This window comes from Anarhichas minor, unplaced genomic scaffold (genome assembly GCF_050575085.1).
Source record: "Anarhichas minor isolate MPS153535 unplaced genomic scaffold, ASM5057508v1 ptg000040l, whole genome shotgun sequence".
Taxonomy (NCBI): Eukaryota; Metazoa; Chordata; class Actinopteri; order Perciformes; family Anarhichadidae; genus Anarhichas; species Anarhichas minor.
In genome coordinates this window covers 13,710,768-13,738,251 of record NW_027466486.1, presented here as the reverse complement: position 1 = coordinate 13,738,251, position 27,484 = coordinate 13,710,768, and the positions used below count along the sequence as shown (strand labels likewise).

The 27,484-nt window shown below is 41.9% G+C and overlaps 2 protein-coding genes across 3 annotated transcripts; one reads left to right on the top strand and one right to left on the bottom strand.

The window, feature by feature from the left end:
• Positions 1 to 840: 840 nt before the first annotated feature.
• On the bottom strand, positions 841 to 11,384 carry metap1 (methionyl aminopeptidase 1). The gene is made up of 11 exons (XM_076107789.1): positions 11,227 to 11,384; positions 9,945 to 9,996; positions 9,687 to 9,796; positions 9,046 to 9,106; positions 6,551 to 6,642; positions 6,375 to 6,458; positions 6,114 to 6,252; positions 5,285 to 5,416; positions 4,265 to 4,408; positions 4,105 to 4,170; positions 841 to 3,591 (listed from the first exon to the last, which is right to left on the bottom strand). The coding sequence occupies exons 1-11, from the start codon at positions 11,341 to 11,343 to the stop codon at positions 3,425 to 3,427; spliced, it is 1,164 nt and encodes a 387-aa protein (XP_075963904.1). The 5' UTR covers positions 11,344 to 11,384; the 3' UTR covers positions 841 to 3,424.
• Positions 11,353 to 19,018, top strand: eif4eb (eukaryotic translation initiation factor 4eb). 2 transcript variants are annotated; one of them, XM_076107795.1, is made up of 7 exons: positions 11,353 to 11,501; positions 12,774 to 12,877; positions 15,669 to 15,764; positions 15,917 to 15,980; positions 17,318 to 17,431; positions 18,133 to 18,272; positions 18,357 to 19,018. In XM_076107795.1, the coding sequence occupies exons 1-7, from the start codon at positions 11,409 to 11,411 to the stop codon at positions 18,469 to 18,471; spliced, it is 726 nt and encodes a 241-aa protein (XP_075963910.1). In that variant the 5' UTR covers positions 11,353 to 11,408; the 3' UTR covers positions 18,472 to 19,018. The 2 variants fall into 2 exon arrangements, with proteins under 2 accessions (XP_075963910.1, XP_075963911.1); XM_076107796.1 differs by lacking the exon at positions 11,353 to 11,501 and adding an exon at positions 12,022 to 12,045.
• Positions 19,019 to 27,484: the final 8,466 nt, after the last annotated feature.

Sequence of the window (27,484 nt, the reverse complement as noted above, 5' to 3'; positions counted from 1 at the left end):
TGTGAAATATTCTTTGATCTATGCTGAATGAATAATGAGGTAGTACAACCACAAACCGGATGGCATCATGGCTGGATGGGCGTTAATTGATGAGGATTTGGAGTGCTTCTTTTCGAGAGCATCCCGGTGAAGTTGTTGGGAGAGAGCGTGTTGAAAGACCGAGCAGACGAAGTGAAACAAGTCTGCTGGAAATGCATGCAAAATATCCTTTTATCATTCTCCCTGAAGGATTGGAGAACAAGGCTGGTCTGTCAAGTTAAGTTTTCACCGTCAACGCAAGTGTCTGTATTCGGGCTCTGGTGATGTGCCTTCATTTCCCCCCCCCCCAAAAACGTTGACCCAAACTGGAGCAGACTTGAGAGGATTACGACAACTTGCTTGCGCTCTGCTGTGTCATACTCAGTTAGGCGGAACATGTCAGCGGCCATGTTTTCCCCAACAGCTGAGTACAAGCTCTACAGCTGGAACCCAGAAGCTAAGTTATTTTTCCCCCCTCAGTATTTCTACTGTCTTTGAGGCGAACGTGGAGGATTCTTATGAGGACGCATCTTGAAATGGATGGTTCAAAAGGACCGTGGGCCTTTTAGCAGTATGGGGTTAATTAAGAATTTAGCAAGTCAGTTTTGCACACCAGAGGAGCAAATTCACAAAAGGATTGCGCACCTTTTGCGGATGCTAAACCTGCACAAATAGGACAAAGATACTGTGATTCTTTGTGGTATTCGCATGTATGTAAATTGTTATGTGCAGACAACTGGTGCAAAATTGGCCCCCGTTCTATGCAGATGAGCCCCATTGCAAAAACAGTCCAATTCACAAAGATCAGTGCTAGCAGCCAAACATAGTTACAGTGAATCATTTATTTAGGAATGCAGTGACAGGGTGTAACAACAGTTGTCATGAAAAATAGAAAACTCGCCTACATGTCATTTTTGAAAATACATGAGAAAAAAAAAAAGAATGAAAATTAAGTTTATGTAAACAAATGAATTGTTCCCTCTGTTAAACTTAATGGGCGTGTTTTCCCTGTAATGTCACTTTGAGACGGGGCAGCGGCTGCAATCCATTCTTTGTGAATTCACCCTACACACTGGTAATGACACCCGCACCTTTTCTGTTATGACAATTCAAAATGGCTGCCATCAAAAAGAAAAAAGCATTCTCAAATTTGTACCATTGTTTGTTGATGGGCTGTGTCCACTGACACTTTATTAAGTACTCAATTTCTGCTGAACTCCTTCCAACCTGTCCACAGCATGAATTACCATTTATTAGTCACTACAGACTAAATACTATGAAGTCATGTCTATGGGCACATAATAGAGCCATGTCTGTATCTAAAGGTTTACTGATACATTCACACTCAATGTAGCTTGAAGTAAACTAACAGCGTCATAATCTAACCTCAAATGCAGCTTCGAGCATCATTGTACTCCACCTAGTTTACAAAGGCTTTAAGGCTCCCAGGTAGCCAGACAGTCGTTCCTCGTAATAAAAGGCTGGTGAATTAGACCACTTTTGGGATTTGGATCACCAGTGAATCCAAGGACAAACTCGCCCACACAGAGCTACAGAAGAGTCATTTATTACTCCATTAGAAGAGATACAAAGATGGCAGAGAAGCCACACATCACATTAGTCCTCTGAAAATAAAAAGAACAAAACGCTGCTCGCACCGGGAAAATCCCCCACGTCAAGGTAAATGGTGACCGTCGAGATGAGGGGGTCAACATCGGTTAACCCTGCCTTGAGATATCCGGCATGTTTTGATAACTAGATTCACACATTAAGGCTCAATTTGCTACACCCGGGCTATCGGAAAAACACGAGACGCCAAGGGAGACTTCCTCGAAGCCGGATCAACGAGCTCAGCACTCTCGGTGACGTTACTCTCACACAGGACATCTTTGCAGATGCTCTGTGGTTGCGTCAGAATTCTCCTAGCAACCAACGGCTGACGACTGGAAAACTTGACTGTGTACTAATAATAGCCACATTCAGGATATGACACTTGAGTTGAGAGTGCTACTACTGAACACGTCACCAGCTAGATGGACAGTGATAGTTGCCTTGGTGCTGTGATTAGCCAACAGGCTAACATGAAGCAATCAAATCAATGGATTCATTTTATTTACCAACCTGTACAGACATTAGATCATCCTTGGAAATGTGTTAATTTTGCTTTCTTTCTACGACGTAATTGATAAGAGTGATACAACTCTCATATCTGTGCATTGAATGTTACAACCTGGAGCGTTTAGCTTAGCGTAGCATAGCTTAGAATGACGACTGGAAACAGGGATGCAGCTAGCCTGGCTCTGTCCAAAGCTTACAAGATCCGCCTACCTGCACACCGAAAGCACATTAATTAACAGGTTAATAACATTTACTACAACAAATCGTCTGTTTAATCCATCCAGAAAAGTGTAAAGTAAAATTTACAAATTGTGGTTTTAAGAGGAGTTATGTTTTTCACTACATTTTTTTGTACGAAATAAACAATTTAGGTATAATGTGTGAATTGCTGTGCTTTCAAGGCCCAGGCTAGCTGTTTCCTCCTGATTCCAGTCTTTATGCTAAGCTAACTGTCTCCTGGTTGCAGTTAAATATAGAAGGGACAATCACGAGAGTGGTATAGATCTTCTCATTAAACTATGGGAAAGAAAGCGATCACGAGTGTGTCCTAAAATATCAAACTAGTCCTTTAGATATGTCTGTTGGTGAACTCTGCTTCTGTTGCAGAAGAAGTGCAAGAGGATGATTTTTGTCGACTGAAATTTAAATTGAACTTAACGTTTTTCAAATTATTTTCTAGATCTGAAAGAAGTTTTGAGTTGCTAGTTGTTGAGGCTGTGAGACTTGTTGAACCAGTTTCCAGGAACCATCCTTCTTGTGTTTAGTATTGCTGATTCTTTTCGATCCGTCTCTGGGAAATTCATATGAATTGTGATGAAGTTAGCAGAGGTTGGGAGAAAAGACGCGAAGCATGGCGTACTAGTCGGATTTGCCCTGAGCACCACACACACACACACACACCACAGACAACAACAAGCCAGCCAGTAAGAAGCTCTGGGTGACGCGACCCAGAGGTCGAAAACAGGCCTGATGTCGAGCCCGACCACTAAGCAAAACCAAATGTCATGATTACGTTCATGTTTCCTTCAGAGGATACAGTTTTCACTAATAAAGCGATCCACGTGTAATATAAGACACATTCAAGTACTTCCATTTAATTTGAGCAACCGATATTTAATTCAAAGAACAATGAGAGCCGCAGTTAAACTGAGCTCAAGGGGTGGTGCCTCTTGTTTGAGGTGTGTGTGTGTGTGTGTATATATGTGAATGTGCGCGCATGTGTGCGGGGCCCAGAGGTGCTGGGTGTCAGTGTCTGGAAAGTCCAGTCCTTGGTGCGTTCAAGTCCGGCCTACATTTGGTTGAGGAAGTGAGCGCGACCGTTGTCCTCCATGCGGCGGGTGAGGATCTCGCAGCCGGTCTCCGTCACCAGCAGGGTGTGTTCGAACTGAGCTGAGCGCTTCCCGTCTCTGGTCACCGCCGTCCAGCCGTCGGGCCACGTCTCGTCCTGCCAGCCACCTGAGATTGAGACACACGGCTTTGGCTTACAGAGCATCAATTAAACAGAGCTGTAGGGACGAGCACCACTGGACACGCATTAAGAGTGTTTTTTAAGACTTTAATGACCTGTTTGTGTTACACATCAATTAACCCCTTGTGAGCCAGGCAACAAATCAAGGTTTATGCGCAACAGTGACCAATTATTCAAAACCACACCATATTTTATAGGTTGAGAACACAACCTACTTTTAAGGCAAATAAACCATTTAAATTAGCTGGTGAATGCAATGGGATGAAGCTGAAAACATTTTTACTTGCTTATCAGATATGTGGTTTTCATAGACAGCAATTATTTACACTGATACAGTACTTTACAATCCAGCCTTGCTTTACTCTCTTTCGATTTGTTTTAGATAATTGCTACAACTTTTGTTTGATTGAGGCAATTATGTCTTATTTAATTAATTGAAATTACTATCGTCCCTTTAATTATCACTATTGTTGTTCATACAAAAGTGCAGTTGCACTCACCTTCACATATCATGGGCTCAATGGTGAACACGTGGCCAGGCTTCATTACTCCAACTGCTTTGTTTTCTGGTGAATGAACATAGAAATCATGCTGTTGTAGGAGAGCATGTCGGCAATTCGATGGAAACTTTCAAGAGATTTCAGATATGCGACTACTCACTGGCATAATGTGGCACATTGGGAGCGGTGTGGAAAAGTCTATGGATGCCGTGGCCGCAGTAGCTCCGCACCACGGAGAAGCCATTGGCCTGAGCGTGCTTCTGAATGATGTTACCTAATTCTCTGTAGCGGATGCCAGGCTTCACTGTAACAACAGGAAGCATGAGGGTTATATGCAGTGGATATAGTGACTGTAGTTTATAGCCTGATGGACACTGGAATTCTGGGGCAGATATTAGAGTAAAATAAAATTCTGATCATGACTTATTGGAGAAATTTCTAATACAAAATGTATACATTTTAGAAAAGGACCCATTACAGAATTAATACTACAACTTCGGCCACGTTAGCTTCAAAGTTGAGATAGAAAGTTAATTGCTGACCTTGGATACAGGTCAGAAATAGAAAAATAAAAATGAAATCTCAACTGGCTCTGAAACGTCAATGCTCTCTGGTGGACAAACTATGTAATGCCGACACAGTTCCTTAACTCAAATGAATCTTCAGCATTTCTGTACTGTAACTCTTAATGCTGATACAGATTATACCCCAACTAGCCTATCCATACAATAAGGTAGATGATGCTGATCATCCATACAATAAGGTAGATGATGCTGATCATCCATACAATAAGGTAGATGATGCTGATCATCCATACAATAAGGTAGATGATGCTGATCATCCATACAATAAGGTAGATGATGCTGATCATCCATACAATAAGGTATATGACGCTGATCATCCATACAATAAGGTAGATGATGCTGATCATCCATACAATAAGGTAGATGATGCTGATCATCCATACAATAAGGTAGATGATGCTGATCATCCATACAATAAGGTAGATGATGCTGATCATCCATACAATAAGGTAGATGATGCTGATCATCCATACAATAAGGTATATGACGCTGATCATCCATACAATAAGGTAGGCGAGCACAAAACTCTAGACAAAGAGCGGTGAAGGTGGGGTTATGACGAACATCGGTCAAAATGAAAGAAATTAGATTCCTACCGGAGTCGATGGACTGCATAAGGCATTCGTATGTGGTCTGAACCAGCTTCTTTGCCTCTTCATCCACCTCGCCGATGTAGAAGGTTTCATTGAGGTCCCCATGGAAACCATTGTGGTAGACTGTGATGTCCACTGTGCAAGAGGGAGACGGTGAATGCGTCAGAGCCATTGTGTTGCATGACACTAGATGCTATTGTGTCTAAAGAAAGGCACCGTTATGAAGAACCTGAACGTTTTGGGCAAAACGTCAACCCGTTCGCGAGGCCAAACTAAATGTGTCTAAATTGGAATTGCTAGTGGGCAAACTGGGACTTCTCCCACTGACGGAGAAATATGGAGAGCAGCAGCTCTGACAGGCAAATCCCCACTGCTAAAGGTTAATGAAACAATTTGTCTTGTCGGGACCACGCAGCGAGAGATGAGTTGTTGGCGAGTGCTCCATCAGACGCTCTGAGGGGAGTGGCGGATGGAAGACATCGCTTTAGCAGAAATATTCATAAAAGAGACTAAAATTGGCCGAACTCCCGCTGACACCATTTCAGGAGGCTGGTACAACCATTTGTCATGGAGAGGGTTCTTTTTTTTCTACTTCACTCTCTTAAATAAAACATTGCTCTGCATCCAAACTTAGCTCAACTTTCAAGAGCCTTTTTTGTAATAGAGAAAACTGGGGTGTTAAAAAACTAAAAGGAAGAATGTATTTTAGGTGCATTTGTTGGGGATGAAACAGTCAAGAAAGTCTAGAATTTGGTTAATTCCAACAAATAAAGAGATGCAACAATAAAGCTAGGGTCCCTAAATCAAGTAATGTGTGGCACAGTGAGCGTACCGTTGAGAATATCTCCTTCTTGTAATAGTCTTCTGTCTGGGATGCCGTGGCAGATGACTTCGTTGACAGACGTGCAGCAGGATTTGGGGAAGTTGTAGTAGTTGAGAGGGGAAGGGTAGCACTTCCTGGCTGTGCAGGCCTGAATAGACAAAGCAAAGGAAGGATTAAATGTACTGAAGATGAGGGAGGCCTTCCCCGTCATGTAGGTGCCTTAAAGCTTAACGCAGTCACAATCATATTGTGTTTGAGTGCGGCGCACACCAAGTGTACAGCGTGGTCGATTTCTTCCGTCGTAACGCCCACTTTCACCATCTCGGCTGCGATGTCCAGGACTTCTCGTGCCAGCTGCGAATGACACACGTACGTTAAATGGGTGGAAAACTAAAATTGTAAACTGTGGCGACATCGTGACATTCAGCGACAGCCTGCGTCATTACCTTGCACACTACCCGCATGCCTTCGATGTCCTCGGGACAAAGGATCTTGATCTGTGACGTCCCCTTCAGAAACTGCTCGGACTCGGAGATCCCTGTGTGAAGGAAACGGGGACAGACACCCGGCGTCAGTTACGCTTCGATTTTTAGCCGACTCAACCGGGACCTTGTGAAGCGGTTGTCGGAAGTACGTCAACTTTTAGCCGCCGCGTCGACTTGGACCAGATTTACAAACTCCTGATTTTGCTTTTACATCATAAGTGACAGTTGACGACAAGTCATTTGGTCGTGAGAAGGGATAAGCATCGTCACCCCTCTGTCATTTTGCAGTTACACTGCATCTTTCAAAATAAACACACATACACGTCTGTAGTCAAAACCTGCTCTTTCCACTCTCAACATGAGCCATGTTTAGAGTCAAATACTGGGGTTAAAATGATCTACTAAGGGTTTGGTTTTATCAACGTCGTAAAATATATATATATATATATATATATATATATATATATAACATAAAGGTGATAATTGGCTATTATAAATAGCATTTTATAGACAAAACCATTGGTCAATTAATCAAGAAAATAAGCAGAATAATTGATAATGAAAATAATCCAGAGTCGCAGAGTCCAGAGTTTGTTTAAAAAAAAAAAGGACCACGTACAGTTTAAAACAGAACTTTCACCATCTGATGCACTGTAACAGATTATAGCTTGAAGCTAATTTGCATCCGTCGTCCCTTGGCAGTGAAAAGTAAAGGATTGCCTTTTATTTGTCTGATTTCTGTGGAACTCGTCGCTTCAAGACTGCTCGAGGCGTTCGATGTCGACACCTTCTTTTAAATCCCTCATCAAAAGTCAAAGCTCTTTTCCAATGGTTTACTAATCAAACGCTCTTTTTGTTATGACATTCTTTCAGCTTCAATCCCACATTTCTAAACCAAAATTAAAATCTCTGCTATGGTACTATGGACAACTAACTAGCTGCTCCTACACAGATACTACAGCAGCACCTGAGCAGAGGCTATAATGACACTCGCACTGCCGACTCAAAGGGCCGGAGCAGGACTGGTACTGTTGGTGTCAGTGCAGTCATTTTAGCGACGCGTTGAACTGTTTAATAGAGATTACACAAGATCAGAATTCTTGGGCGGAAAAGCACATTGAGGACATGTATTTAACTAGATATTGTTCAAAACGCTGGAGTCATCAACAATTCGCCGATCTATAATTCATCGACTCAACGAGACGATCGCTGGATGAACACGAACAGTTGCCTAGCAACGCAGACTTTTCGACAGGTGTGTGTCGGAGTGAAACACGGCCCTCCTCCTGACCTGCGGAGCCGACAGTGCGAGCGCAACAATCAATTAGACTTACTTACGCTTTGACACAGCTGCTCAGGAAAGAAGAAAAGGGATGAGAGAATCACAGTGTGTGCACATTGTCATGTCCTCACAACCCTACAGGTTCATTTGAGGTAAAAACCCCAAAATTGTATGCGTTATTTAAATTTAAAAAACACAAAAATTCCAGATTTGAGTTCAGCTCAGTAACAGCGCCACTCTGAAAAGCATTAGGCTGTAACGACTGTGCGTCGGTCCCCGAGAAGAAGGCATCACGGGAGGGATGAAAGGAGACAGTAACCATGACTACCTGAGCACCGATCTATGCAGTCAGACGACAGGGATGTAGCGGTTGCCATGGTTGCACACTGAACGTCTTTCCCAGATAAACAGACCCGGTAAATAAGCCAGGTTACAATTATAGTCTGATAATTAACAGCTGCTCGTCAAAAAGGGTGTGACGGCAGAGCGGTTTAGGTTTCCCCGAAATAACTCTCAACCCGCCGGTGTTCAGCGTGTGAGGACGAGGCGTTATTGGGCTGTTTAACAGAGCGACATCGACTACAGCTAAAATACTAAAAGAGGAACTGCATGAAAACACAATGTACGTACAAAGAACTCCTCACAAATCAATTCTAAAAAAATAAAAAGTAAAAACATCACGCAACATATTTCATAGTAATACTGAATCCGACTAAATCCAGTGAAATGATACTAGTACTACGAATCCTACCGAAAATACACATCTTACTCTGCCGCTGTGTTAAGCTGTCAAACCACACAATAAGGGTGCAAATGTGTGACCGTCCTGTTAGCACAAAGCAACACGTATCAGCTTATCTGTGTATTCATGAAAAAAAAAAAGAAAAAAAAAAAAAAAAGATAGAAGACGCACGCATGGATGGATGAACGCTTTGTCTACTAACGAAATAAACTGAGACAGCTTGCAGCTCAGTATGTGCCCGCAATTCTTTCTCCCGATAACGGAACTTGTGTATCGGCCGATACAGTGTACCAATCCAATACCAGTGTGTTGCTTATGTATTTAAACAAAAAAACTAAAATTGCAGTAAAAAATACCAACATTTTCCCAAGTGGAGGATGAGCCAATGTGATCAACTGAAAACACATTTCCTTGAGAAAGAAGCACAGGTACCTCTGGGGTGATCCGCATAGTCAGGTCTCTGGATGTCACCGGGCACATGCCTCATGGGAGTCTACAGCCGGAGCCGAGGGGAGGACAGAAACGTTATGTAATCCACAGACATCAGCACATGGATAAGGAAATAATTGATGCAAGCCACAAGTTATTATAATCCCCCGTTACTCTCCGTCTGTCCTCCATTCTTTATAGGAGGCAAGTTGGTGTTGCAATTTGTTTTCCGACACATTGAAAACAAATAAGCACCGACCGGTATCAGCATATGGCTCCGTTTTGGATGTTTCCATCGTTTTAACGGTGTGGTGTGTAGCAGGGACTGTTCATCAGCTCTACTTAAGGGAGTTGATGTAAGCTGTCTGAGGACATTATTTCCTTTCAGCTAACATTTGTGTCGCAAAGGAATAGGTGACATTTAAAACATCGTGGTGAAACAGTTTTATAAAGGTCACGATCTCTTTCCCAGTTGCCACCGGTAGCGGTTAATGACCGGGAAAACTGAGACAAAAAAATAAAATCTGTTTGGCGCCACTGTGTGCATCCAACTGGAAACCAAAAAGGGCGTCATCGCTTATGCATGTCTGCACTCGGGCCTTCTTTCCAAGTTTCATTGAATAAAATGAACAGCGAGAACCTACCAGTGGGTAGTGAGGGTGTAGCTTCCCCGTGTAGCGGTAGCCGGGCCATGGGTCCGTGTTGATGTCATTCTCCACACAGTTCTGGGATTCATTCTGGTTCTTGTCCTCCTCTGACAAAACACACAGCACAGAACATTCTGAAGCATCTGGCACCGCCGCGTTAGTTCACAGTCAAGAGGTGTCACGCATCGAAACAACATGCAACTCATTCGTATATTGAGAACGAGTCCGCCACCGACAATGACCGGTAATACATACTTGCTTTTTTGTGCAGCAACTTGTGCGACACCCAGCTCCCTTTGAAACATTCCTGGAAAAGAAAACACAGACAAAAAACCCTCAATGGGGATGTGCAATGACAAGGTGCAGATTGAGCTCAATGGTTCAATTAACTAATGTTCAACCCTAACAAAGAACTGTTCCGTGCACACTGTGAAAGCACCCAAAAAAAAGGTAGAGATTTTCACAAATGAACCAATCACTCCACCGCGTACTGCTCCTTCCAATGGTCTTATGTAGTCGGACAGTTAAGAGCGGAGAAAGAGAGACGGGGAAATATATAAAGCAGGGGTCAGGTTGCGCAGCCAAAAATGCAACCGCAGCAAAGATGTCTAAGGGTCAAATACCATGGCACCCTCAAGACCGTTTAAAGGGCCACCCAACCCAACTATTTATAAAGCGTTTGACTCAGAGAGCATTGCCGAGCCTCTTGTGTCGAGAGAGCAGTTGCTGTGGTTTAATGTTTAACGCTTTGTTGGCAGAGACACTTTTCCAGTGCTGTGTCTGCTAGAAGAAGAAAAATTGCCCCAAAAGCAGCAACTGTCACATAACAATCTTAGTGTTTAAGTGAAAGACAGCTGTAGTGACAATGGGTCTATGGTGCTGCTCAGCTGTGCATCTGTATAAAGAAGTGGAGAGCAACTTCTCTTAATCCAAGTGTGAGGTATTGTAGTTTGGAGATCCATCTTTAAACCGACAGATTTCTGAGTGGGGTTTGGTCTCGCAGGAGAGAGAACAGAGGGTCAAACATCGTGACAACAAATGCTCTGTCACGCAGCGTTGCCTCTGTGGCACTTTCACGTCCACAACCCCATCATTCATTTCCGTCTATGGCGTTATTAAAATGCCTTGTACCAACAAAATATACATTATGTCATACTGTTGTACGCTGTCAGCAAACGAGCTCCACACAATAGGCTCTTTTTTTTCTCCATTTGGAGCAGGGGCGATACCGGGACTCACTTTAGCTAATCAGCCATCAGTTAGCTAGCTTAAACGTTTCCCCCCTCGGCCTACAGTCGCGGGTATAGGATGAGTTTCAATGACTGAATGCATCATTCATCCTCTGCAATGTGTGTAATCCACACCCAGAAAAGCATTCGTTAACGTTATCAAAATGCGTTATTAGCGGTTTACAAAGCACCTCACAGTTACACATGTCTACCTAGCTTGACAGTTAGCAGCCGCGTGATACAGAAGGCCTAGGTGTGTGTGGCTACAGCGGACGTTCAGGCTGGACAAGCCGAAAATGCAGCAGTACCTGGGAACAGAAATAGGAGCCTTGGATACCGAGCTTGATACATGTGGGACACTGGAGTTTGGCGTCCTTGCTGCAGCCTTCTGTCTCACACTCCCTTCTAGCCTCGGTGCTCGCCATGCCTTCGTCTGCCGGAGGGGTGGAGTCGCGTAGAAGCAGCCACAGCCAGCGACGGCACACTGCGCATGTGCGCGGCGGGGCCGTCACGTTGCATGGCTCGGCCCAATCAACAGGAACTTTTCCAACAGAGGTTTTTTAAGATGGCGACCGCCGAACCGGTGAGTACTCTTACTACTGAACATATCTAAACGTTTAGGGGGGCTTCTCGCTGTAATTACAGGCCGAGTTCACATTTAAAGTTTGTGTTTAACTTTAAACACGTGTCTTCAAAATGAAATTGAGAGTTGTTACGATCACATTAGCTTGTTTTGACTAGTTTCAAGTGTGTCGATCTTCTGTGCCACGACCGAAGCGTAAAAGAGGAACGCTCGCGTGGAGATCTCCCAACTTGAAAGCTGACGTTTCAGCTAACCGACGTGCCGTTCACCTTTGCGCGAGAGAGCCATTGCAAAACGAGTTACTGAACTATTACTTAGGTTAACCGCAATAGTACACACCTGAGTAATTATTATCCAAGACAGGTACGACTATTGTGAACTTCTAGTAAATTCGTCCTATGATACAAGCCATCAAATAGAAACACCACGTTGTTTTTGTAGCTACAAATTTCAGCTGTCAAAATTGGTTGACGTTGCTCACTGCTGACCTCTACGATGCAATGTTTGCTGACTAGTTAGTTAAGTTAACCAACGGTAGGTGATGGTAAGAAAGCTAAAGTGGCAGTTTCAAAAGTATTTTTTCCCCAAAATAACACCGTGTAATTAATGAAATGCACGCCGAATTCAATAACGGGTCCAGCTGGTAGGCGTCATTTCACCGCGGATACTTTGTGCTAAGCTAGTAGCTAGCTAGTTAACTTTAGCGTTACTTTTTTTTTTTAAGTGGCAGATCGGTTATATGAGTGGAAATGGCGTGGCGTTCTTCACGTGTCATAAACAAACATCTGGGGAGTTGATACAGCGGTGCATAACACACGAAGTGACCGTAACGTTACTGGGGTAAAAGTTGGCAATAGAGTTAAAGTTAGTTAGCCAAACTGTGGCGTCACATCACGGTGGAATGTGTTCCAGATGTTCATATCGGGTTTCACTGGTGAACGCTTACGTCACGGATTTTTTTACTATAATTGGACTTTATTTTGGAGATGATCTCGATTGAGATTAGAAACATTGTTTTGTCAGATGGACTCTTTCTAAATATTGACTTGTATTTAAATGTACCACCATAAGCTGCCATTGCTAAACAAGGGTTCACTTTTGTAATCAACAGCTGGAAAGTTGTTACATCAGAGATCAGATGTCATACTCCTGTTACAGAATAATGTTTATTAATGATAGTTATTGTTATTAATAATAATATTTATAACAATGATGGCAACCCACTGCCTACGTCCCTTATATGTATCTCACCTATACCTCACTGCCTTTTAGGAAACCAGCTCAAGTCCAACCCTGCCTGATGAAGATGGAGCTGAGGAGACTGGACTAGAGATTGTGAACCCAGAGTCCTACATCAAACACCCCCTCCAGAACAGGTTAGGGGCCGCAATTTAAGATGTATTAGAGAGGGTTAAGTTAATGGAAGTGTTAGAACACACGTGTTTTAATTCTTCAAAATGATGTCGTGGGTATAGCGTCTAATGATCTTCTCTCTAAAGCAGTACTACATATTCACTCTGACTGCAAAGAATCAAGTTCCAGGTCTGCAGAACTTACCATACTGTACACTTCTATTGCAAGCAGAAAGAAACAAACAAAATGTTTAGAATTTTCGTTTTGTAAACCCGCTATATTAGGAACCATTTCAGTGCCTGAATAGTCTGTAGGCAAGTTTTTTGATCATTTTCTCTATTTCCGTTTACCGTTTCATACCCGTTGATGGATGTCTATGTTTTTATGCCAACTTTATTGAACTTCCACGATTCGTCAGTTAATCAATGACAGGAATGACTAAAAATCAATCGGCATCAACACTGAATATTGAATACTTTTCTCAGCTTTGTATAATTGAAAATGTTTAAAAAAAACATTTTCGTTTTGTGTGAGATTATCACCATGGTCTTTCAGAACTATTTTTGGACCTTAAGGATCAAACAATAATGTGACGTGTCTGTCACTGATCTTTCCAATGAAGTGGCAGCTTCACGTTTAAACAGTGCACAAACTCTGGGAGCAGCGCAGAACAATCAGTACTAATGTATCTGAATATTCAACATCTCTATTTTGCCTCAAAAGTTGAAGTCGAAACAAATGTCAAATGTTCATTTTATTTCCATCTTGGCACACTTTGTGTCAATCGACACCTTCTCATTTCAACAGGCACACCGCTGCCATCACTACAGCATAATTACAGCTAAAAGTATTAACTTTTACTACCAATGAATCTGTCAATCATTTATTTAATGAATCAATTATTCTTTAATTGAGCATAGCTCAGGTACGGAGCGACCCTTCCTCCACACAACTCCTGTGGAGGCTCATACAGACGTGAGAGCGAGACATGAATTGAACACTCGGCAAAAAACAATGGCCGCTGTGTTCACCGGGAGGAAGCCGAGCAATTCACGAAAATGGTCTGCGGCGCAGCGCACCGTCAAAAAAATACACTCTTCTTTAAATTCCAAACCGGGCCACTTTCCAGATGGATTGAGCAGTTGATTAAGAGGAATCCATATTCAAATTGACTGATCATGTTCTGATAATTTCTTAGTTTCTGGGCTTGTTCTAGCAAGTTATTTAATGATATATAAGAACATGTTATATAAGATTGATGGTTGATTATTATATGCCTGTGGTCCTGTCTCTGTGTTAAAATAGGTTTTCTCTCACATTCCACACAAAGGCAGTCTGCTGGATGGGAGGCTTTATTTCCTCACCGCGAGGCTTTTTATTGTCTGTGATGGTCCGGTGACCCGTCCAGACTGTTTCCGTGCTTTTCCTCTCAGTCCTACATTCCAACTCCCTTCTGTGCTGAATACAAACGAGCATCAATTGAATATTTTATACATATTTGAATTCCAAAAGGGATCTTTATGTCCAAAAGGGTCAACTAGAAAAACCAAACTCGACAGAAAGCCAGTCAGCTGGAGGAAAAGTTTGGCCGTAAAAACTTCACCGGTGTTTCTCAGCTCAGCTGTGAGACTTGAAATGCATCGGTGGCATTCTAATGGCAAAATATTCCCACAAATACACCATTTAAATAACACATTAGTTTGGATAAGTTCTGCTAGTGCACGTCAAAGAACATTAGCCTATTAGCATTCATCAATTGTATTGATTTCTTTATAGGGTCATAGGTTCATGAAGCTATCCCAGCATGCATTAGAGGGAAAATAAACATCCTGTATATTCATTACATGCCTCAGGTTATGGCCTATCATCAAACATTCCAATATTTCACCAAACAGGTTGACAAGGAATCCACGAATGTGCCATAACCTCAAGCCTGCCGATGGTGAACTGTCATATTAGATCTTCTGTTATGCATATACGATGCATTCAATTAGTATCCGTTGACTTATTCGATTTATTAAAATAGTTTAGAATCTGTTTGTGGTGGAGCGGCATGTCCGCCCCCTGAGCCCAGTTAACCAGTCTTTAATTACAAAGCAGTTTGCAGTGTGTTTTCCATGGATGTGATGCTTTGCGTCTCCTTTCTCTATACGCCGGCTCAACAGAACTCTGCTCTACATAAGAGAAGTTAACGTTGTGCTCAGGGCTGTATCCAATGCCTTTTTGTTTTACTTTCAAAGCTTTGATTGAGGTATTTGAATGACGTTTTCCAGTGTCTTTCGTCATATTTTACGATGTCATCACCCATGAAAAATTGGAAAAATATGATTGTGTGTTATTGTGGTTGTATAAATGTAATGTATGGTGCTGTTAGATTGCTGCTTGACCACCCCATTAATACAGACGTGGGCTTGGATAAGCTGAACAACAACATATCTGGATTGAAGCAGAATATTTTCTTCAGATTAAAACATGTTGTGAATAATGGAGATGATGATATCAATGTTTTGGGTTGAGAACAGACAATTACAAACAATAACAAATATGATTTGGATCGTGAGGTTAAAGAGTCGATGGTAATGTTGACCGCAACACGATGCCGCGATATTGCCGCAGTTGCTGAGCCGTAAGAGGATTCAGCATCAAACAGGTGTGACGCCACATTCACAATGAATTGGACCAAAGACAGCGATGACGTACCGAGCGGTTTGTGTTCACGTCGCTCAATGGCTTTCGGTTTCTTTCGGTCGCCTCGTGTTTAATTAGGGGCGTGTTACATTTATGCACATTCCTCCTCTGTTTTTGTCCCAACAGATGGTCCCTGTGGTTCTTCAAGAACGACAAGAGCAAAACATGGCAGGCCAACCTGCGACTCATCTCTAAATTTGACACGGTGGAAGATTTCTGGGCGTAAGGAGCAGTAAATCCCTCCCAAGTCTTTTTATTTTTCCCGTACCTCTATGCAGTGTCTGAAGCAGTAAAATGTCCTGATAGTCTTGTTGAAATACTGTTCGAGCAGCATGTTTTTTTTTTTTGTTAATGCCGTGCTCTCTGCATTTCAGACTCTACAACCATATCCAATTGTCAAGCAACCTCATGTCAGGCTGTGATTACTCCCTTTTCAAGGTACGTTTGATTTATTTACCATTTAAGTGAAAGCACAGGGTGAGTAGTTCAAGTACAGATTAAAGTATAGGTTATATCAGTCTCTAAAATAATGTTTGCATAACAATATCCTCTCTGGTGGACAACAGTGTTTTCTCTGTCTCATGTTGACTCAATGAAACTAAAAGAACCGTATTAATTAAAGGCTATAAAACAACTTTCTTTCAAAGGGGAAGTCCACGTTTACATCATGAGACAATATGTTTTTGCAAACTAAGCAAAAGGCCCGGGCCCACACATGTGGCAGCTGATGTCATTCAGACTTGAAGTACAAGGAGGAAATATCATCTTGTGCCGGTTATTCATTACAAATCAAAATAAAACACAAGATTGTAACGACCGAGTCAAATAAAGCTCAACACAACAGCATCATTACTGCAGCGTAGACCGGAGACACAGTGAGCTCATTTAACCAGATGTGATGATCGACAATGAGAAGAGAGTTCTGAAGTTCAGGAGGCGGTTAGCAGCCGCTAATGACACCGCGTGAGATACGGGTGATGACTACAGTCGCAACAAGTTGGAACATTTCCAAGGGAAGCTGAGCTTGGGGAATTTTGGATCTTTTTGTTTTCCATTACTGGAGTGAAAACGTAGCCTAAAGCAAAGCACACCGGTTATAACTTGATGAAACGCACCAGTAGTTTGTGCTAGCTAGCTGTTACCATGTAAGGTGTAGCTTGTTTGAGCACGCTAATCGGGTCTGTTCCCATTTATTCTTTATTGGAAAACATTTATTTTTTCAAATGAGTTGTTTACTTTAAACCCTAAGTTTGCACACAGCACACATTGTACCTTTCCCCACTCACTCACTCACTCAAATGGCACATTTCACATTGTTTATATTTGACAAATGAATGGATTATGTCTTTCTGCATATGCCGTGGTGAATACAGCCTGTGCAAATAATCCTTATGTTCAAATTAATTCCCAGAAAATCCTGTGAATTCCCATGGAAAGTTTCCACCTTGAATAATCCCGGTATTTAGCAACCCTAGTGATGACAATAAATGGAAAAGCAATAATCAAGTATGACTGCATTTTATAACTAGTGAACTTCTAGGCCACTGCAGAGCCGTTACCTTATCGACATCAACACAATTTAACTTTTACTTCTTCTCAAAGCAGTTTGCTGCGTGAGTCAGAAAGTCGCTCAGAAGGCGGGCAGCAATGCAACGTTCTACCCTTGCTAACCCCTTTTAGCATTCCAGCTGCAAACCTTTAGCACGATTTCTGTGTCGGAAGTTTTTGGTGCAGTGGCTCGGAGCGTGTACTGACAATCTGTGCCGTCGCTGCAGGATGGCATCGAACCGATGTGGGAGGACGAGAGGAACAAGCGCGGCGGACGCTGGCTGATCACGCTCAACAAGCAGCAGAGGAGACAAGACCTGGACCGCTTCTGGCTGGAAACTGTAGGTTTGGCTTTGTATCCCGTCCAGTGTCGTCATTACTCATACCCGCAGCGAGTCACAGATGAGATAGTTTGAATGTCATCCTTCTATGATTATCTAAAAACTATATATATAAATATACTGGTGCCTTGTCTGTATGCTGAGCTGATGATACGGGTTCACCACACAGTCAAATGAGAGCAAGTGAAATGTGGCTTGCCTGCTGCTCAGTCTGCACTCCGCACAGTGTTGTGGTGAGCTCTGTAAAGGTCACGGACAGTGATACAGACGTCCAGCGAGCAATACTCGGCTCTTACTTCACTGTCAGTGCTGCAACTGCTGGTCCTTCTGGGCTCATAGGGCTCACTTCCTTTTCCTCACTAATTGTTTTGCCGTACGTTAAGCTCGAAACATAAACGTTTTAATGACTGCGGACAGTTTGAAATGAACAGTTTTGAACAGAAATTGAAATATATTGATCAGTGCTCCTTGTTACTAGAAACAGTGTTTCTGTAAAATGCCACTATGTTTCCTATTACGGCATGTGGAATATACGGTTAATGTTCCCGGTTTTAGGAGCATTCTTTGGCAGTTTGGCCATTTAAACATTATAAAGGACTTTGACATCGACAGGTTTTTGGATATTTGTGGACGATTTGTAGTTCTAGTAGAATCCCCATGTAATGACGGCAGCTTTTCCTTCCCCTCCGTCCCTTCACCAGCTCCTGTGCTTAGTCGGAGAGGCCTTCGGCGACTACAGCGATCAGGTCTGCGGCGCGGTGGTCAACATCCGCGCGAAAGGAGATAAAATAGCCGTGTGGACATCTGACTACGACAACCGGGACGCTATAACACACATAGGGTGAGGCGTGTCAAAGCATTACACGTTCATAAACACAGGTGATCCTCTGCAACCCTCTCACGGTGTCCTTTCCCTCGTCCACAGGAGCGTTTACAAGGAGCGCCTGGGGCTTCCACAGAAGATGACTATTGGCTACCAGTCTCACTCAGACACGGCTACCAAAAGCGGTTCAACCACCAAGAACAAATTTGTGGTTTGAGAAATGCCCGACGTGCCTTCTGTTTTCATTTCCTTGTCTTATTTGTTGTTGGTTCAAATGTTTACTTTGCTGCAAAGACTCTGCGGAATGCAATCTGGAAGAGGAACAAAAACAACTGTCAAAAGTTTCCATAACCTGCCCAGGATTTGAACCACTTGAAAAAAAACTAACATGGACAAACGGATGAACAGGAATCTTCCAAAACACTAACAATGAGAGGTTTAAATAATGATGGGTGATTTAGTGTGCTGCATACTTTACTACTTTACTAAAACAAAATTTAAAAAAAGAATTACATATATATTATATAAATATAAATATATATTCTCTCCCATTTACTACAGCGCCGTTGGTTTGCGGTAACCCTAAATGACATGAAACTCTTTTAATTTATTTTTTGATTTGCCTGCATACGATTAGTTAGACCTTTTTGTTTTTTGCTTCTTTTTTTGCCAGGAACTGTTTCACGTAATCGCCCGTTGAAAAGTACTTCATGACTCATATTCATTTGAGTGTTAATATAATTAAAACATTGGTTTTGCAATTATTAGTTGTTAACTGCGTAATACTTTGTTTGGTACATTCTTTGTTCTAAAGGGTTTACTTTTGACTTGCTGTGTTGACTTTTAGTTAACAACAGACCATCCAATAGATTTCTACCGATGCTCTACGTTCCCACTGAGCGTAGAGAATAGTACTAAAGGAGACACAATCGATCTCAGGGAAACAGGAAAGTCCCTTCTTCGGCTTCCGAGTAGCTTAAGATTCACCGTTCGCCTCAGTGAAAGTGCCAAATTCAAACCTGCCCACCTCCACCCCATCATCCCGAGATCCCTTAAAATGTCAGCAAAAAAAAATGTGAAAGAAAAGGTTACTTTGGGCAACCCGGCTTCCCATCTCAGTCCATTGCCACCTTTAAAAATGTCACTTCGGCATGAAAAATGTCATCACGTTCTCAAGGATCGGCATTCTTCACGTCAGCGGGCGAAGCAGCTACAACTAGATCCTTCTTGATCTGACGAAGCGTTAAGTGACTGCCGAAGCTTCATTGGGTCCTTGTTGAAGTTCTGGCAGTCTCGAGGCAGTAACCTTTAAAGGCCAGCTGATCTATCGCGTAAGATGCTTTTTTAAATGATAAACACGGTGGCGATTAAAATGTATGTTTGTAGCAGCTCTCTGGAGCAGACGGCACAAAGTGCCTCCAGTAAGAGCAACAGACAAAAGCACATTAACTATATATTAATAATGCAACATACATAACTCACATAATTACTACAGTTAACACCTGAAGAACCGAATAAACCACATCTGAGCATTTTGATTGGGAGGGAGAGGGGGGCGTGTCCAAAAAGTACACGCATAAATAAAACATCTGTTTCAATTCAGTAAATGGCATTTTAAGATTTTTTTCGGGATCTGATCGTGCTCTCTCACTAATCACTCTGTCACAGTAAGTTATGTGAAGTGTAAATATTAGAAACGATGGGACATCATCTAATAACTCAGCTGCCTCGCTGTGCGTCTCGTCCTTTGTGATCGCCGTTCATTTAGAATGAAGAGTGGACGTCGGAGAGTGGATTCATCTGTTCAGCGAGCACCACGAAAGGTCCACATGCTGTACACCCAGTTGCCAGATTATTAGGCACACCTAACCTAATATAATACAGCAGCCCCCAAATGACTCCTTCACAAAGGTTATTAGGATCATATTTTGTTAGAGCTGTTGTAGTTTTTGATGATGTTAAATTGGGTCATACTGAGAGGGGCCGTTCTAAACAGAGTGGACAAAGTATTCAATCGCCCATATAAACAGTGTAATGAAGCAACAAAAACAAGCTACAGCATGTGGCACATAATGAAGTCCGTTTTGCAACAGTCATTAAAAAGAAATAAATGCAGGTTTGTCCACATCTTGTCCACCAACGGCTGAATACAACACGCATCTTATATCTTTGTTGTGAATAGTCATAAAACCAAAATTCCCCCCGTCTGTGCAGACAGGTAAACACAAGGCCACTGACGCAGCCACTTTATTAAACGGGGTTACAGACTAACCTTGGCAGCAATCAATGCAATCAATGTGGTAAATTGAATTGAGCACAGTGTCTCAGTCTCCAGTCGGTCCCGGTCGCCGCGAGCAGGACCTCCTTGTATTCCAATCAGGGGCACTTATCGAAATCCCAAACCCTTTTTCGGTGCGAGATAATCGGTCAAATCAATCTGGCAGAAGGGCGTAATCCAGCAGGGGGAATATGAAGTGAAGGCCAAAACCAGAGCAGACTTCTGAGAGGAGAAAGTATTGCTAAAGCGATCCGATTTAGAGCTGGAACTCTGACCCCGAAAGCAGCTGAAAAGCACAAAAGAGCCGAAAGAAGTAATATCATTACTGTGGAATATTTATCCGGCTGTCTTGTTTTAGGGCTGCACTGGGGCAGCATTCTGTTGATGCCGTGGCTCCAAGCAGGATTGAATAGACAATCGCTACACTGCTGTCCATCACTTTACACTGGAGGGAGCTGCAATCCCATTCAAAATGTAAACGAGCGCTCGTAAGGCCAGTACGCAGCACAGGGATGGATTTGTTTACAGCCGTAATTCCACATCCCGCAGACTTTCAACTTAAAAGATTACACCGTAGTCTGTTTTTCTGGGCCTTTCCTGTCTGGGGCTTTGATGGCGACGGCTCACAATTCAGAGGAAAAAGGAAATCAAACTAAGGCAACAGCGCAAGATGAAAAAATTGATTTTGTGTGCGCGGATGTGAAGAAGGAATTTCAGATGATCAAACAAGAGCATAAAACACCAAGAAGGAACTTTTTTTTTTGTGTTAGCGTGACGGACAGTGTGGTGGATGAACAGCAATGTCTAGACAGCAAAGAAACGTGTACTACATACGGCGGACGTAGCCAGCGGCTATAATTACGACGCCACATTGTGTAATTCAACCGAAGGATCTAAAACTCTAGAGCTTTTTATCAGCTTACCGTTCTGTGTATGGCCGATCAATTTCCCCAGGGTCCCTTTGGGGGCTCATTTCTCTCCCAGTGGAACAGGGATCAATGGCGGGATTTGTTAACCCAGATGAAATGAATGGCGAGGGTAATCAGAGAGGCAGTTAGCCTATACTTTGCGGCCTCGAGATCGAGAATGCTTCGATTACATTCAAAGCCCCGGACACATTCACTTAACTTCTATGGAAGGACCCATGAGACACAGTGGTGCAATGTAAAAGCAGTCATTGCAGACGTGGCGGGGTTTTAAAAAAGTATTGATCCGGAGTCCCTGTCCACCTGTCCGGGTGTATGTACTGTATATAAAGCCCAACTCCTGACAGAAGCACAGTGTAATTACCTGTATTAGCTTCACATTCCTGGCTCCCAGTGCAGTGTGGGATTGATTTTCTTAATCATTTTATTCATCACTTTTATGGCACATCTTAGAGCACTTATTTCTCTTAACTTATCTCTGGGGCTGAGGGGAGCTTTCCACCTTTGTGTCGTGTTTTAATGCACACTCTTGAAATATTAAGAAAATTCTGAAAGCTTGGAATTTCAGTAGCTGGACAAGGAATTGTTTGACATTTTGGGAAATGAGATAATTGGCTATTTGTTTTTGCCGAGATTAAAAGATCAACACCACTCTGTCCGTTCAATATGAGGCTGAAGCTAGTAGATGCTAGCTAGTTCGCTAGACTATCCTGACTGTCCAAAGCTAAAATAAATATGCCATACTAGTACCTTTACAGCTCGCTAATAAACATATTGCATCTCATTTGTTTACTTCATACTAAAGTCAAAGTGTAGAAAAATAACGTTGTGTGGTTTTAAAGGACCACGCTTCCAGTCTTGGCACTAGCTGTCTTCTAGCTATAGCCTCACAGTAAACAACCAAATACAAGATTTATGTCTTCTCATCATACTCTGCAAGAAAGTGAAGAACTGTATTTGTCAAAGTATTCCTTAAAGCCATTTGTAATATCCCGAGTGCTTTGAAATGTCGTCATTTTGTGACTTTCAGAATCTGACTTTTGCTTATTTAATCATTGCTCTAAACTTCTTTGCCCTTTTGTTCTTTCCTTTGCTCATTGAAAAACTGACATTTAGTGTGCATTGTGTTAATTAACACAGTGATTTGTTTCTTTAATACAGTGGTTCTCAATCCTGCCCTCAGGACCCACAGCGCTGCTGGTGATCGGTCTTAGCAGGTGGTTAATTCCGGTTGATCACGTTCACCTTGCATTGCAGGTGTCAATTGGTCCCTCATTAGGTGGCTGGTATATAAAAACAACAGCAGGACATGTGAAAACACACGATGGAGAACATTGCCTTTGAAAAGAATGTTAGAAAGAGAAAAGAAAAAAACTTGAAATGTGGTTTCTGAGAAAGCAAGCGGTTCAGTCAATGAGTTTGAGCACTTTCGAAGCAGCTTGAAGAAAGAATTTCTCATTCATTTTGAGCTGTGCATTCATCTAACCTTCAAAGGGTGGGGAAGTCACAACTGGCAGGGTTCACACAAACCGGAGATTCATTAGCGTAGCCTTTTGTGACGTTTCAGTCTTTGCACTTGCAGTTAAGTATTAAATTGGTTGGCAATAATAACCCCATGTGCACTCCCTGCCTCATTCATCTGTGACAAATGAGCTCCAGAGATTCAGTTGGCATATTTAATTTGTTGTCTCGATTCATTGAGGTGAATATTTGCCTTAGAATTAATTTCATACTGTTTTTCCCACCCACACCCAAAAAAAAAAATTTGAACAAGATAGATACTGCGCAGGATATTTTACGGTTAAAAAAAATCAACCTTATAATTGTGACACAGTTTCTTAATTACTCCAAACCTTGTTTTCTGTGCTGAGGGTCTGTAGATTTTTATTATAACCAAAATCTTAAAGCTGTATTAAGTAGTTATTTTTGGCCACTTTGGAGCAATATATCAAGCTGAACATTCTCATATTACAACCTTGTAAAGTTTCTATGGCAAACGTGTTTGCATACAATGTGCTATTTACACATCATGCAGATGTTGAGCCCCTTATCACAGCATATGACACCCTCCATCCTTAGCCCCTAGATAAGGAAAAACTCCCCCAAAAAACTCTTTAACAGGGGCAAAAAAATCATCGAATCATCAAAAGCACCTTAAAGGGATTTGATATGGATATATATGCATTAGCTGTGGAGCAATTTAGCTATGTTGCGTAGGTGAAAAAGTGTGTTGTGTAGGAGATTTTGGTGCTATTTTGAATGTGCTGATCAAAACAGAAGGTTGGATCAGCCTATCAGATTTTGAGAAATCACCCAGTTGTTGAGAGTTACTGTTACTTGGTGTCTATGTCGAGTAGGGTTGTCAGATTCAGCAGAATTTAGGAACATTAAACACTGTGACATCCAGTTTTTTTCACAACAGACGAGCAGGCCTCTAACTAATTATTTGGGAATGATCGTCCGCCTTCACAGCCACATACAGCTCAGCATCATCAGCGTAGCACCGGACATTAATTCCACGACTGCGTATAATTTGACCAAGAGGTAAGATAAAGGGGGAAAACAAAATAATGAGCCAAAGGATGCTAAAAACCGTGTAGAGCTGAGAGGAACTGCAGAGCTGGGTAATAATTCATTGTAGGTTTATCACTACGAACGACCATTTTCACACACACAATGTCATTTGATCCATTATGTATGAACATATTAACAAGTGCAGCTAAGTGGTGATGTTACTAATTAGAACAACAATTAACCAATCAGTGAAACCACTTGGATTTCAGTGGTAATTTAAGGTAGCCCTTTGTAGCTCATGTTTGCTTATTCATTTAACTGCACATTTCAAGTCAAGATAATTTGTGTAGCCCACTAAAACATACAATAGCTTTGTTTTATGTGGATTGATTCCATTCTACATACTAGTTCTAATCACGTCCCAGTGTGTCGTGTGTTTCTGGAATAGTGTTCATTCTAAAGAAAGCTTTGAGTGTGCCGGTGCCTCACAGTCCAGTGCACAAGGGAAAACAATAAGCCACACAGAGCTGCAAAAAACGTTACTGATTGCAGGGGACATATAATGGAAGCTTTTTATTTGTAATTCTTAAGTATTGTAAATCTCTAAGACAGTACTCGTTTCATACCGTGGAGTCCTATTATGTAATACAAACGTGTGCTTACTGACTGTCTTTGTCTATGTACAAAATGACATTCAAAAGTGCTTTGATGTCAAAACGATTTTGAATTAAATAATCTTGGTTTGATTTTGTCTTCAACATTTTTGACGTTGTCTCTAGCAGTCTAATTTATAGAAATACGACAAATTACATGAAATGATCCATGTCCATATCCATATCTAGAAATAAATTATTTGACCCATTATTTCTTGTCAGTACAAAACTGCAAACTCTTATACTAGCTGCAAAAACGTGATAGGCCTACTAAGACAATGGGCATAAGGTGCATAGTGTATACAGTTAGTATAAATCAAAGAATAGACTTTCTTCACTGCAGACTTTGACTCGTCAAAGTAGGAAAGCAACACAGGTGAAACTAATCTCGTTAACGATGGAGAGTCCCAGTGAGAGTGACAGCGAGCCAGCATGCACAATGCCATCAACCTGGAACCAGCTCGCCTGAATGTAATTAATTAAACCTGTGCTTTTCCGACTATGACAAGCCAAAACGCCCACTGTGAAAAAGGTCTACTGGGACGCAGCCAATATTCCAGTTGGCTTAAAATCATACAAGAAGTCTTCTGAAGTGCAATTTAAGACACTTATGGAAAATGAACAGAAGGTTGCAACAGTGAGTAGAAAGTGAAGAAATGGTGTGGCCCCTTTAAAGCACTAAGGTTGCACTGTACGCTTGCATGCAATAAAAAGGTGGAAAGCGTATTATGTTGTCTGCCGAGGTATTGTAGATTATCTTTCCTCGAGGTCACTACTGGCCTGAAAGGACTTCAGGGATCGTATCGCTGCTGTTGTGGAGAAAGCATGGATGTCCTTTAAATCGTGGTTTCTTTCCAGTACCAGTGTGTTATTGAGTCATGGGTGACACGGGTGCATTTTCCTTTTAAGTTACAGCTTGATGTGTTTTGAACACAATCACATTGTCAATGCCTGGAGTACTCTGCAGCCTGTCGCTGCCTTTGTGCACTTGGCTTGCGTTCACCGACTGATGCAGCCTTCCAAATATTCAACGCCCACCTCGGAGCCACTTGTCACTTATTCATGGTTGTTATCTCTCAGTAATTCTCCAAGCATGTGCATTTGTGCAAGACAGTGTAAAGGATTGGGTTGTGTGAATTTCATGTGCACGGCAAATTGGCTTTGCTTGTCGTTTAATTGCTCCTCTGAGGCACACGCACATGTGCTTGAGTTATGCGAGTGCAGCTGACATGATACAATATTTTGAGCCTAACTCAGGATAATGAAGATTTAAAGTAATTATAAACACGGTTGTATGGTATTGCAATAAGGAAGGAAGGCTAAATTAGGGGTAATTTTATCTTTTATGGCCATTTTAGCATCGTGTTGTTCTATAAACACATTGTCACTGAGCCGACGAGGCATTTAAATGCTTTAAATTTGCCAGTTATCATGAAGTTATCACAATATGCTGAATATTTTATTAACGTTAAGCTCAGTCTGTCTCCCATGCCGTTATAATAATGACCTGTTTATAGCTCTGTGGTCTGAATCCTCATCATCTGATCAATGCCTCCCTGTTCTCAATTACCAGATGATTACATTACACGTTTAGAAACCCAGCCCCTCTTATTACAGGCGGTCATCAGCTTCGGCCGCTCTCTCCTGACCAGTTTGCCTTCCACAACACAGTAAAAAGCAATGCATGTTGCAGTATTCCTTGCTGGTGCTGTTAGGTCACAGGGCACCTGACCGGTGATAAAGTGGTTAATACTCCTACCTCTGACGCAAACCAGACACTTTATCCTTTACTTTCCAGGATCCCAGATCTCCTTCCCTTGAGGCTATGTCTGAAAACTGTGCACTTGGTGAAAAAAGCCACACCATTTCTATTTTCATTTCCCTTCGTTTATAAAGACAATTTCTGTTGAGTTACTTTTGCGCGAAACAGGGATATTTGAAGCTTTAGTGTCATTGCAAATCCTGCCATCACTAAAACATACATTACATGGTTTATTGTTCTCTTGCGTTGTGGAGGTAGAGAAGTTTCTGAGTTAATCTATGTTTAAAGTCTAGTTACAGATGTGAAACCTGATCACTTTCGTGTGGATTAAATAATATCCAGCAACTGAAGCCTCTGCTTTTTCCCCCTACATAGTATTTTGTACAAACACATGCACATTCATGTACACATCCCTGTTCTTCTATCTTTGAGAGGACTCTCAATGATATGCATGCCCTAGCCCCTTACCGTAACCTTAACCATCACAACTAAATACCTAACCCCAACCTAAACCTAATTCTAACGTGAACCTTAAAATCCAAATCTCGAAAAAGGCCTTTAGAGAAGTGTGATTTCCAAAACGCCCCCGCTCTGCGGTTAAAAACTTGTGTCGGTCCTCACTATGTAGCAAGTACAAGAACATACACACACATACATATATGTAGTGGTCAGGTGGTTTACTAGCTAAGCATATTACTAGGGGGAACAGCTAGACAGCTCTGTCCAAAGGTAAAAAAAAATCCTATCTTATTAGGACCACCATTCTCTGCTGGTTGCCTGGCAACTGCACGGTGATGACAAGACTCAAGAAATAGTGCCGGCAATGTAATCCCATGTAAAACAATGACTTGTCATTTTTACACTTTTGAGCTGATTGAACCAACGAGGTAAAAAAAAAAAGCAAATAAGTAAATAAGTGTATTTCCCAAAATATCAACCTAATCTTAAAAAGACCCTGACCACGAAGTCCGCCTCAGACTCATGAAAACTACAGTCTACAGGATTTAGCAATTACTAAATGTCAAATAACATTTGACTTTATGCCAAACCAGAGCAAACCAAACATCTCTGTGTTGTGTATTTACTGTGGGGTGTGA